Raw genomic sequence first — 12,636 nt, 5'->3', positions numbered from 1 at the left:
CGTGTCTGGATACCTGGGCCTAGGAGTGGAACTGGGTGCATGAGATCCCTGGACCCAGTAGGGGAGCTGGGGACCTTGCGCCTCTGGGTACTGAATGGGAATTTGTGTCCAGGAGAGGAGGTGAGGACCCAGGATAGGAGCTTGAGGCTCTATTCCCAGGGCATTATGCGAAGGGAGTGAGGGGTGTGAAGTGAGGGGCTGTGATCCCTGGATCCCGGTTGTTGGAACGGCTCTGGACTCGGTAGGGGGGCTGGTTCCTTGAGTCCTGCAAGAGAACTGGACGCTCTAGATGGGGGGTCGAGAAAGAAGAGGGCCCAGGGGATCCCAGGTTTCCTGCTTTCCGGCCTCCCCACCCCCAGAAGCGGTCGATCTCTAACGCTTCAAGCGGGCCACGTGCCTGGCCTACCCAGCCAGGCTCCCAGGGAGCTAACCCAGACGTCAGGCCTGAGTTCGGGCAGCCGGTTGCCACCGCCCACGTCGGCTGCCATTCACTACAGCTCCCGCTAATCCCCTCTCGCTGTCTGGTGGCCGACTCCGCCCCAATGCAGCGGCACTTCCACTGGCTCCCACCAAAACTGGGCGCCTTGATTTCCTTCATTCCCATTTGTCCAGACCAGTGTCAGTCACCGAACACCCACCCATGTCGCTCAGCCATTGGTTTAGAAGTCAGGGCTAGAAAGGGATTCTGGTTAACAAGGGAAGCAATTAAAGTCCAAAGCCAACCTCATCACCCAGAACTCGTCAGGGATTGGATTAAATTCACTGCCCATCTTTACAAGCACCACCTCTCACGTGCATTCATTGGCTTCTGTCCACGACTGTCAAGCCGAACGCCCACCCAGCCAGTCCATAGGAGTCTTTCACTAGGCCCTGCCTTACAGTCCACGTGACTCTTCAGAACCGTCAATCTAATTCTGAAGCCGCCCCGCGAATCTGGCACTCGCGTTTCATTGGGCCTCCTGCTTTCTCAGATCGCCTTCATTTGCCCGCCCAGCACCGGCAGCTCGCAGCTATTGCCTCTGAGAGCTGTCAGTCACTCTGAGCCTCCCGCCCACTGCCCCTCGTTGCATTCCGATTGGCCATCTCCTTCAGAGCTCGCGATTGGCGTCCGGGGTGCGGCGGCTGCCTCCCATTGGCCCGCAGGAGCCGTCCGTCACGCCGGCGGCGGGAGGGGGCCACCCTCTCCCCCCTCGTCGTCTTCCCAGCGGCTGGGTTCCCAGAGTGCTCCGCGGCCGTGTGGAGCGAGGCCTTGTTCCCGCGTTGAGCCGCCGCCGCCGCCGCCGCCTCCTCAGCTTCAGCCTCCGCGCCAGGCCCGGCCCCGCCGCGCCATGTCGGACTACAGCACGGGAGGACCCCCGCCCGGGCCGCCGCCACCCGCCGGCGGGGGCGGGGGAGCCGGGGGCGCCGGGGGAGGCCCTCCGCCGGGCCCGCCAGGCGCGGGGGACCGGGGCGGCGGCGGCCCTGGCGGCGGCGGCCCGGGCGGGGGGTCGGCCGGGGGCCCCTCTCAGCCACCCGGCGGAGGCGGCCCGGGAATCCGCAAGGACGCCTTCGCCGACGCCGTGCAGCGGGCCCGCCAGGTGAGGAGGCCGAGGGCCTGAGGGGCGCGCTCGCGCGCGCGCGCAGGCGGGGGAGGGGGCGGGGGTCACGTGCGCGCGCGCGCGCGGGGTCGCGGAGGGGGGGCCCGGGCCGTCGCGGGGTCACGTGGGCGGTAGGCGGGGGCCTGGCCCTCCCGCTGCGCCTCGAGTGGGCTCCCTGCGGGTGACCCCCCTGCAGGGGGTAGGGGCGCACTGGGGGTCACCAGGAGCGGCCCCTGGGTATGCAGGTGCCCCTGAGCTCGGGGACGCACTTTTGGGAGCCCCCCTTAGCCCCCCGCCTTAGGACATGCCTGGAGGCAGGGGTCCACCTTCCCGGGTGGAGAGTCTTTACTCTCCTCCCCATATCAGGGCAAAGGGCAGTGTTTGCCCCCAACTCTATCCCATTTCTGTTCCCTCCCTAGAAGGAAGGGACATTGTGGGGGTGGGAGGGACAGTCCTTGCTCTTGAGTCGGGAAAGTGGATGGGGACCTGTCTAGGACTGAACACTTGTGCGAAATGGGGAAGACGAGCATGGGGACTGGCTTTTGGATGCTTTGGTGGCTTGAAAGCGTGGTCTGTCTCTCTGGGGGAAAGAAGGGAGGGTCTCCCACCACCGTGTATTAAGGCGTGATGACAACAAGGAAGTGTCACATGCTACTAGGACTGACCTCTCCAGCTCCATTTGCAGCCTCCTCATGGCCTGGAGGGTTGGTGGTCTGTAGAATGGGAGGACTTTGCAGCCTTTCGGGAAACCGACCAGCTCCTGGGCTGTCCCAATGCCTCCGGGGCTAGAGACTGGCTCCTCCCAAGGTGGGAGGTCCCGTTAGGTGAACGCCTGTGTTCTGGCCCTCTGTGGTCTCTGACTAACTCACCCTTGGAGTTGGGTGGGTTCTAGCGTGCACTTGGTCTTATTGCCCATGGAACCGTCTTGATTCTGGGGCAGCTTGAAGGGAGGGAGCTGGTGCTGTCAGTTGGTGGGGACAGGCCCCCTGTGGGCGTCCCATGAACTTTGGCTCTAGGGCAGCATAGAAAAATGGAGACTGGTAGAAAGGGAGATTCTTAATATGATTTAGGTTTCTAAACCTGGACTCTGATCCTAAGTTGGCTGGATTGAGGTTTCTTTAAAGTTGCTCTTCACGTGTCTGAGATGGAACTTGTGTCCCATAGAGTCCTGTTTTCGTTTTTTGTTTTGTTTCGTTTTTTGAGACCGAGTCGCACTCTCACCCAGGCAGGGGTGCAGTGGCGCCATCTCAGCTCACCACAGCCTCCACCTCTCCAGTTGAAGTGCTCCTCCTGCCTCAGCCTCCCGAGTAGCTGGGATTACAAGTGTGTACCGCCACACCCAGCTAATCTTTGTATTTTTAGTAGAGATGGGATTTCACCATGTTGGCCAGGTTATCTCGAACTCCTGACTTGAAGTGATCTGCCAGCCTTGGCCTCCCAAAGTGCTGGGATTACAGGCGTGAGCCACCGCGTCCAGCCATCCAAAGAATCTTCTGTTTTCTGTTTTGGTCAAATGAGGATTTCATATCCCTTGAAGTGATCATTCTGATCAAATTTATTCAGTAAATTGAAAAAAGGATTTTGAGAGTGGGGGAGATAAGGGAAAGTTGAACTCTTCAGCATCCCAGGAAAACTGGGCTAAAAAAACACACACTTTCTGGTTGTGTGAGCTGGGGCCACTGGCAGAAGGAAGTGTCTGAAAGCTCCTGGAGATGACCTGGGGACCCTCCCTGGCACCTGAGCCTGTGTTCTGGTCAGCCGTAGAATGAAGTCAGTGTGGATTATGGGCTGGCCACAATTAAGACACAAATCACAGCAGAAGGGAAGAGAGGAATTTTGATAATCCCGGATAACTGGTGAGAACCTTGAGGCCTAGGTTCAAAACTCGTTCTAGGATGTCTTAACCAGCTGACTCTTCCCTAAATTGGAGGGCCAGACACCAAGACATGACGGGCTTTCATATCCAGGAAATGTTCTGAGAAGTTGACCTGGGTGCCATGGAGGGTTGTTTCTGGTGGTAATTCTTCTGTGCTTACTACTTTATTCTAGATTGCAGCCAAAATTGGAGGCGATGCTGCCACAACAGTGAATAACAGCACTCCTGATTTTGGTTTTGGGGGCCAAAAGAGACAGTTGGAAGATGGAGGTAACTCCCTGCTGCCGTCTTTAGCTTAGGAGGAAGGGCTGGGGGCCTAAAGGGGTGCTTTTGTTTGAGTGTGGTTCAGAGGGGGTGGGTGTTGCTGCTGTTTGGTCTTTTTAAACTTCAGCAGTCCCGGCTTTGTTAATTCTTTTTGTTCCGTCTGCCATCCTGAGGTATCAGGTGGCAGAGAGGAGGGCAGATTGATTGTGACTGGGTCGAAGTTGTAAGTTCCCAAGATGATTCCTCCCCTTCTGGGAGGCTGAGGCAACCAGGAGCAGTTAGTGAGTCTTGATGTGAAGTTGGCCCAGCCCTGGGGTGCGTCGTGTGACCGCAAGTAGTGGGTGATCATCTCCTGACCAACTCCACTGTTATCCATGACACCCCTCCCTGCTAGAGGCGGGTGCTGTCCTAAACCGGGAGGACTCAGGTGCCTGGTGGTGGTTGCGTGTTCCGAAGGCTTTTTTACTCTGGGCGTTGGTGGCGGGATTGGCGGAGTCTGGCCCCGTCAGGGGCCGGTCTCTCCTAGGCTCCTGTCTCAGCTCTTGTTAAGGGTGCGGGCTGAGGGGCACTGGTTACCTTGGACATGTGGCACCAGCATCAGGTTCGAGGTGGCCGTGGGTGGGCGGGTGCTGCATCTGCCACCCTCTCTCTTTCCCAGATCAACCGGAGAGCAAGAAGCTGGCTTCCCAGGGAGACTGTAAGTCCAGGGGGTCTGCAGGCAGATACGTGGCTTCAATGGGTTGAGGTTTTCAGGAGTCAGTGAGGAGGTGGCAGCTCTTTACAGAGGCGCCTGGTGCTTTCATTCTGGGGCCCATACATTTGAGGGATCCCAGGACCCCTGAAATTGAGGCAGATGAACTCTGCTTTTATGGGGAGGGGATCCACAGCATCCATCAGGCACTGGAGCAGGCTGGGGACCATGGTGCCAAGCTCAGCTCCCACTGCCCCGGGGCAGGCAGTGCCAAGTGCCCAAGGAGGAGCTAAGCCAGTCTTTGCTTTGGGTTTTCTCTCTACAGCAATCAGTTCTCAACTTGGACCCATCCATCCTCCTCCAAGGTAAGCCACGGTGGGGCCCACACTGCTTTCTTGTCTGTTGCCCAGCAGACTGGCCTTTTTTCTGACTTGGGAGGGCTCTGACTGGGGGCACCTCTCTCAGGTTTTATCCCCCAGTGCCAGTTGACCAGAGAGTGCTCAGACGGGAACGAGACAGAGGAGCTGTGTCCGTTCCTCGTACCCCTTGTCTGTAGGGCTGTGGGAGGAGAGGGTCGTGGCAGTCACTGTAGAGACAGGGTGGTCTCCGCATCCTATGGCTTCCTCCGCTGGGGTGGGGACTCTGAGCAGAACAAATATTGTCGTCCTGGAAGAGGCTGGGAGGGCCTTGCCTCCCTCCCTCCCACATCTGCAAGTGCCCATCCCACTCCGTGCTGTGGCGCTCAGGGCTCTTTGCCCGACCAAATGGACTGAGGTGAACCTGACACAGGGCAGTTGTCGGGGGCCAGTTTTTTGTTTGTTTGTTTTTTAATGGGCTGGTAGTTTCATAAAATACTAGGAAAATGAGATGAAAAGGACATACAGCTGGCTTTTTAGAGCTCAGCAATGTAGAGTGACTATCAGTTTGCTGTGAGTCTCGGTGCTCGCTCTCGCCCTGAATCAATGGGACGGCACCAGGCCACAGCCCACAATGCCCAGACCAAATCTCTCAGGGCACAGATGGGGAAACTGAGGCCTCCAGAGGTTTGGTGGCCTGTCTGGTCAGATTCTGCTTAGGCCTACGGTGGCATTGGTTTCAAGTAGACCTTCCAGAGCTTCTGTTCTCCTCCCTTCCCACTTGAGAACTGACCTTGGGCATGTCTCTCTACAGGACTTCAATGACAGAAGAGTACAGGGTCCCAGACGGCATGGTGGGCCTGAGTGAGTGTGGGTTACCTTGGGTGGGGAGGCCCACTCTTCCCCAGGAGGAAGTGTCCTGTGAGCTCCTGCCAGCCCAGAAGCCCTGGTCTGAGAGAGCTCCTGTGTGCTGTTCTCATTTGTCCCTCCTTCATCCCCTCTGGGCAGAGGATAGGAGCCCTCTAGAGGACTGCTGCCCTCCTGAACATCAGAGGGGCTGGGGCCCTGGCCACGCAGTCTCCTGAGGCCCGGGTTCCCTTCCCTCATCACGCTTTGCTTTTCTCCTTTCTCCATCCAGTTATTGGCAGAGGAGGTGAACAAATTAACAAAATCCAACAGGATTCAGGCTGCAAAGTACAGATTTCTCCAGGTACAAGAGCGTCAGATTCCTGCCAGAAAGGGGGCCGGGGTTGGGCCCTTTGCACTTTCCTTTAATTAATTTTCACGGGGACTGTGGACAGGAAGCGAGCTGGCGCTTGGTGGTGGTTACTATGGCCTGGGCTCAGTGCAGTATCTCACTGCACTGGTACTGCCCACGGGGTGCAGCTGTGACTTATTTTCAGTGGGTAGGGATGGCCTGAGGTGGCAGGGCTAGCATTTCGCACAGGGGCCTGGTTGCAGACACCAAGCTCCGCAGCACTGCACTGACCTGCCGCGTGAGTGAAAGCACCCCGGCAAGACTGCATGAGGCAGGTGGTGCCTTGGAAAGAGGGATCCCTCTGAGGTCAGGCCCAGGTGCAGATCCCAGTTCTGACTGTACATCTGCTCTTAGGCAATATAGTTACCTCTTTGAATCTCAGAGTCCTGAGGTACAGAAAGCTTGCTCGGTAGGGGGCTCTGAGGCTTCATGTGGGTGTGTAGCACGTGCTGTCTGTAGAAGAGGCTCTGGTGGTCACCTCTAGTAGTGGGGGTGGCCAGGTCCTGGACCTTCTGGAATCTGCCATTCCCTCCACCTCATCCTTTTCCCTAAAAGTCCTGCCTCTCTTCTGGGATTCCTTCACAACCTTGGCCTTGCCTCAAGCAGCCTCCCAGGTGTTTAGGGGAAGTAAACTGATTTGTCAAGCTGCTGAATGGGACAGAAGTGGCTCTTGATCGTTCTGAAAGTTTCCTCATGTCCAAGGCAGGCCTTTCTCTGCCTGTGGGCCAGGGAGGGCACTGACCCTATTTCCTCTTTCCAGACAGCGGTGGCCTACCTGAGCGCAGCGTGTCCTTGACAGGAGCCCCAGAATCTGTCCAGTAAGTCCCCGCAGGACCTTTCATTGTGATGTGGGGGACAAGCAGAAGCCCGCTCCGTCCCTTTGAATTGAAAGTTGGGAGCAACTCTTGCCCCCTTCTCCAGAGAGCCATGTTAACATTAGGCTGATTCCCTAGCAGCCCAAGACCTGGGGAATCTGGAGCCTGAACAGCTCCAGTGACTGGTCTCTCTTCCCTGTCATCCTTGCACATGTTGGGGTCGCCTTCCCTTTGAGCTGGGTGGGCCACCAGACCAGTACCTTTCTCCAGTGGTGGCACCCACTCCTCCCCTTCCCAGGAAAGCGAAGATGATGCTGGACGACATTGTGTCTCGGGGTCGTGGGGGCCCCCCAGGACAGTTCCACGACAACGCCAACGGGGGCCAGAATGGCACCGTGCAGGAGATCATGATCCCTGCGGGCAAGGCTGGCCTGGTCATCGGCAAGGGCGGGGAGACCATTAAGCAGCTGCAGGTGAGGGCAGCACCTGGGCAGCTTCCTCCGCATCTGTGCACCACCCCCCACCACCACAGCAGCCCAGGAAGTCCTGGGAGAGCCCAGCACTAACAGTTAACCTTGGTTGTAAAGGAACGTGCTGGAGTGAAGATGATCTTAATTCAGGACGGATCTCAGAATACGAATGTGGACAAACCTCTCCGAATCATTGGGGATCCTTACAAAGTGCAGGTGAGCACACCCTGGGGTGGTGGACGGGGCTCTGGAGCAGCATGGGCAGGTGGGCAGGGCCAGCAGCCTCAGGTCTGCATTCCGCCGGAGAGATACATGAACAGTCGGTCATAACACCAAGAGGCTTGCAAGAGTGCTAGCTCAGAGGGCGGCCCTGAACTAACTCCCAGCTTTGTGTGTGTGAGGCACCGGCCTCACCTCTGACCTTCTGCTTTCTTATCTGGAAATGGGACTGTTGTCAGTGCCTCCCCATTCAAGTGGCAGGTAGAAAGCTTAGTAGGGTGCCATGCTGGGCTCAGCCAGGGTTCATGGGTCCTTTGCTGAGGCCCACATCCCCTGAGAAGGTAGGGGGTGTGTGGGGCAGCAAGACTCACCCGTGAGGGCTGCCTCTCCTGTGTGTTTGCAGCAAGCCTGCGAGATGGTGATGGACATCCTCCGGGAACGTGACCAAGGCGGCTTTGGGGACCGGAATGAGTACGGATCTCGGATTGGCGGAGGCATTGATGTGAGTGTGGGCCTTGCCTTCACCCCCCGGTGGAGGGAGGGGCCGGGGTGAGTGCTCCTCGTGGCCAGTGGACAGCAGAGGGCAGCAGAGCTGCGGGCCGAGCCGACCCTGCCGCCTCCTTCCTCAGGTGCCAGTGCCCAGGCATTCTGTTGGCGTGGTCATTGGCCGGAGCGGAGAGATGATCAAGAAGATCCAGAATGATGCTGGCGTGCGGATACAGTTCAAGCAAGGTCAGGGCCTGGCCAGCGCCCCTCCCCCCACCCTCTTCAGGAGGCAGGCTCTGAGGGAGCTGGGCACCGTGGTCAGCCAGGTGGCCTCCATAGCACCTCATGGCTCCTAGTCCAGCCGTCAGAACATGCCCAGTCCCTTCTCTCCTCTGGGACGGCTGCATGAGGGGGTGACATGGGCTTTCCACATCCAGGGGGACCGTGTGTCCCTGTCCCTGTCAGATATCCTCTTCCTCCCCCCATGATGGAGCCCATCCTGACAGGACAGCCCTGGGTGTCCCACAGGCTGGATCAGGTTACTCCACCTCAGCTCTGGACTGTTGCCAATCCTCAGCCAGTCTCTGAGCTGCCTGCCGTGGGGAGAAGGGCCCCTCTGGCTTTTCAGATATTTACTGTTCTGTAAAATCTCACAGTGCTGGGGGTGCTGTGTGCTGGAAGAAGCTTGAGCCACCCCCTGGCTTGGCCGTGGGTTTCCTTCTCTGGGAATGTGGGCCGCCTCCCCCTCGATCCCTGAGCGGGTGGAAGCTGGGAGCGGCGCAGCGTGTCTGAGATCTCAGGCCAGCGTGGTGTCTGCGCTGGAGGCGGCGTTGCAGGGCTCTGGGGTGGGCTCTTTTAAACTTGTCTCTCTGCTGTCTTGGTGCTGGCCTCAGATGACGGGACAGGGCCCGAGAAGATTGCTCATATAATGGGGCCCCCAGACAGGTGCGAGCACGCAGCCCGGATCATCAACGACCTCCTCCAGAGCCTCAGGGTAGGTGGCCCCGGGTGCTGAAGGGGCTGGCAGGGCCTCCAGGGGAGTGTGGAGACCAGATCGGCTTCTAGGGTTCATCTTCTTCCTCTTGTCTTGCAGAGTGGTCCCCCAGGTCCTCCAGGGGGTCCAGGCATGCCCCCAGGGGGGCGAGGCCGAGGAAGAGGCCAAGGCAATTGGGGTCCCCCTGGTGGGGAGATGACCTTCTCCATCCCCACTCACAAGTGTGGGCTGGTCATCGGCCGAGGTGAGTGTGGCCTCCTGCCCCTTGCCCCCCCTTTCCTGGGCCACCACCGCAGGCCACCTTCACCTTCTGCATTTTTGCAGGTGGCGAGAATGTGAAAGCCATAAACCAGCAGACGGGAGCCTTCGTAGAGATCTCCCGGCAGCTGCCACCCAACGGGGACCCCAACTTCAAGTTGTTCATCATCCGGGGTTCGCCTCAGCAGATTGACCACGCCAAGCAGCTTATCGAGGAGAAGATCGAGGTGGGTTGGGGCGGGCTCTGGGGGTTTGGGCTCGCAGCCCGGATCCCAGCCCACTCACCTCGGCTACTCTCCTTCCTTCCAGGGTCCTCTCTGTCCAGTTGGACCAGGCCCAGGCGGCCCAGGCCCTGCTGGCCCAATGGGGCCCTTCAATCCTGGACCCTTCAACCAGGGGCCACCCGGGGCTCCCCCACAGTGAGTATCCTTCTCTGCCTCCTGGGCTTTGGGGGCGGGGGTTCATTGAGCTGGCAAGAAGAATAACAGACCCCATTTCCCTAGAAGTGCAGGTGGGGGGCCTCATCCAGCCCGTTTTCGTGGATACCATCAACAGGCCTTCTCCTGTCCACTGCTACAGCACATATGCTTTTCAGCATCTCTCTGCCCACGTGGAAGTTTCAGGGGCTTATTTCGTGTCTTCGAGCTGACAGTGCATGTTCTTCGAGTTGCCTCTTGTCTAGGCTTTTCCCAGGCGCCCTGTTGAGCCTGGTGGTCTGGGTCTCTTGTTCCCCCCCACTGAAAAACGTCCCCACCCCAGGTGGGCCGACTGCGGCCACCCCCGCACCACTGCTCAAACATCCCTTTCTTCTCTCCTGCAGTGCCGGGGGGCCCCCTCCTCATCAGTACCCACCCCAGGGCTGGGGCAATACCTACCCCCAGTGGCAACCGCCTGCTCCTCACGACCCAAGTAAGTGATGGGCCGCCTGGGGAGGGCGGGCCCTGTTCTGTGCCCATGTCTCACCCGGGGTATCTCCTGCAGGCAAAGCAGCTGCAGCGGCCGCGGACCCCAATGCCGCGTGGGCCGCCTACTACTCACACTACTACCAGCAGCCCCCGGGCCCCGTCCCAGGCCCTGCGCCGGCCCCTGCGGCCCCACCGGCTCAGGGTGAGCCCCCTCAGCCCCCACCCACCGGCCAGTCGGACTACACTAAGGCCTGGGAAGAGTATTACAAAAAGATCGGTGAGTCTGCAGGGCGGCGGGGGGGCTCCAGCCCTGCCGGGGGAGTGGTTTCTGACCTGTCTTGGTGCCCTCACAGGCCAGCAGCCCCAGCAGCCCGGAGCGCCCCCACAGCAGGACTACACGAAGGCCTGGGAGGAGTACTACAAGAAGCAAGGTGAGTGGCCACCGATTGGGGACAGGGGCAGGGGCAGCCCTCACCCACAGCCTCTCACCTGTGTCTGTCCACCCACAGCGCAAGTGGCCACCGGAGGGGGTCCAGGAGCTCCTCCAGGCTCCCAGCCAGACTACAGTGCCGCTTGGGCGGAATATTACAGACAGCAGGCCGCTTACTACGGACAGACCCCAGGTCCTGGCGGCCCCCAGCCACCGCCCACGCAGCAGGGACAGCAGCAGGCAAGTGGGAATTGCCACCCTCCTCCTCCTCCTTTCTCCTTCCAACCCCCGGCCACCGTCCATCCTGCCTTAGTGGGTAGCGCCGGAAACCCCTTCCCCTGCGGGGTGTGCCCTTGATGCCTGCAGCGGGGGCCGTGTGGCTGGAGGTCTCCGGGAGTCCCCACGCACCACCAGGGAAGCATTCGCTGGGTCCAGAGGTTAAACGAAGAGGCCTCCCTGCGCCGGCTGCTCGTTCCTGTGTGCCGCTGTCGTGATGCTGGGGAGCGCTGAGACTCGCAGGCGGGACTTCTGAACTGCTGGGGAGTCGGGGGGCAGGCAGACAGCGCGGACGGTGGGCACCGGCCCGGCCGCCACCTTGCTCACAATCTGGCCACTTGGGAAGAAAACGTCTATTTTTTCCCCTTCTCTGCATCACTTTTTTGGTTTTTGTTCTTTTTATTCTTTTATTTTTTTTAACCCGTGATCTTTTTTCCCGTGTCCAAGTGACTGTGTTGCAGGCGGCCCGGCTCTGGCAGGGACTGGTGGGGACGCGGGGAGCGGCCCAGGCCCCTGCCCCGCCGGGCTTAGCCTCCCATGCGCTCGCGCTTGCCTGTGTCCCGGGCTTGTCTGTGAAGTGGGCGTGAAGATCGTTGCCACCTTCCAACCTACCTCACAGGGGTGTTGTGGGGACACCATGATCTCTGGATTGTTCATGTTGTTGTGCTGCGCCGGGAGCCGCCGCCCTCCGGAGACAGGGCAGCTCCCCTCCGACCCTAGCGCCTCCACCCTCCGCGGCCCCCGTTCCTCTCTTCCTGCTCTGTCCCTCCTTCTCCATCAGGGAGCAGCGTGACTTCAGCGAGTCCCGCGAGCACCTGGCTAGACAGTTAACAAGCACGTCCTTCCAGCCTGAGCCAGCGCAGGTTTGGGAGGGGGCTTCCTGCCCCCCCCACAACGGTGTTCCAGCCCCTCCTCTCTTCCGCCCCCTAGTCTCCCACCCTCCCCTCCCCGTAGTGACCAATTCCTATCTCTTCCCTCTCCGCAGGCTCAATGAATCGAATGAATGTGAACTTCTTCATCTGTGAAAAATCTTTATTTTTTTTTCCATTTTGTTCTGTTTGGGGGCTTCTGTTTTGTTTGGCGAGAGAGCGATGGCTGCCGTGGGGAGTATCGGGGAGCCCTCGCGGCAAGCGGTGGGAGGGGGCTTGGGGGCTTGCTGGGCCCTCACTCTCTCGCCTGTTCTGTGTCTCACATGCTTTTTCTTTCAAAATTGGGATTCTTCATGTTGAGCCAGCCAGAGAAGATAGCGAGATCTCGATCTCTGCCAAAAACACCTTAAACATTAAAACACAAAGAGCAAAGCAGAACTTAGAAAATTATATATATATATATTAAAAAGTCTCTATTCTTCACCCCCCAGCCTTCCTGAACCTGCCTCTCTGAGGATAAAGCAATTCATTTTCTCCCACCCTCGGCCCTCTTCTTGTTTTTAAAATAAACTTTTAAAAAGGAAAAAAAAAAAGTCACTCTTGCTATTTCTTTTTTTTAGTTAGAGGTGGAACATTCCTTGGACCAGGTGTTGTATTGCAGGACCCCTTCCCCCAGCAGCCAAGCCCCCTCTTCTCCTCTCCTCCCGCCCTGGCTCAGCTCCTGCGGCCCCGCCCGTCCCCCCTCCCAGGACTGGTCTGTTGTCTTTTCATCTGTTCAAGAGGAGATTGAAACTGAAAACAAAATGAGAACAACAAAAAAAATTGTATGGCAGTTTTTACTTTTTATCGCTCGTTTTTAACTTCACAAATAAATGATAACAAAACCTCCCCG

The 12,636-nt window shown here is 58.7% G+C and overlaps 2 protein-coding genes across 5 annotated transcripts in view; one reads left to right on the top strand and one right to left on the bottom strand.

The window, feature by feature from the left end:
- The first annotated feature begins 1,217 nt into the window (after positions 1 to 1,217).
- On the top strand, positions 1,218 to 12,630 carry KHSR (KH-type splicing regulatory protein). 4 transcript variants are annotated; one of them, XM_071087942.1, is made up of 20 exons: positions 1,218 to 1,577; positions 3,627 to 3,723; positions 4,376 to 4,414; positions 4,734 to 4,773; positions 5,579 to 5,628; positions 5,903 to 5,974; positions 6,783 to 6,840; positions 7,136 to 7,310; positions 7,425 to 7,523; positions 7,930 to 8,028; positions 8,156 to 8,258; positions 8,906 to 9,006; positions 9,106 to 9,250; positions 9,331 to 9,491; positions 9,574 to 9,683; positions 10,085 to 10,173; positions 10,246 to 10,371; positions 10,523 to 10,600; positions 10,679 to 10,839; positions 11,861 to 12,630. In XM_071087942.1, exons 1-20 carry the CDS (start codon positions 1,329 to 1,331, stop codon positions 11,867 to 11,869), a joined length of 2,061 nt encoding a protein of 686 aa, XP_070944043.1. In that variant the 5' UTR covers positions 1,218 to 1,328; the 3' UTR covers positions 11,870 to 12,630. The 4 variants fall into 4 exon arrangements, with proteins under 4 accessions (XP_070944043.1, XP_024649401.2, XP_070944041.1 ...); XM_024793633.2 differs by having other exon boundaries at positions 10,246 to 10,446; XM_071087940.1 differs by having other exon boundaries at positions 1,266 to 1,577; positions 10,246 to 10,446; positions 10,679 to 12,337.
- Positions 12,026 to 12,636, bottom strand: part of LOC105484702 (adenylate kinase isoenzyme 1) — an 18,434-nt gene continuing 17,823 nt past the window's right edge. Inside the window, exon 5 of the mRNA XM_071087951.1 lies at positions 12,026 to 12,149. Coding sequence (XP_070944052.1) covers positions 12,080 to 12,149 — 70 coding nt within the window. The 3' untranslated portion in view covers positions 12,026 to 12,079. The remainder of the gene's footprint in view (positions 12,150 to 12,636) is intronic.

The sequence above is a fragment of the Macaca nemestrina genome, chromosome 20 (assembly GCF_043159975.1).
Source record: "Macaca nemestrina isolate mMacNem1 chromosome 20, mMacNem.hap1, whole genome shotgun sequence".
In the NCBI taxonomy this organism is placed as follows: domain Eukaryota; kingdom Metazoa; phylum Chordata; class Mammalia; order Primates; family Cercopithecidae; genus Macaca; species Macaca nemestrina.
The sequence above is the reverse complement of the archived record's forward strand: the minus strand, read 5'-3'. Positions and strand labels throughout refer to the sequence as shown.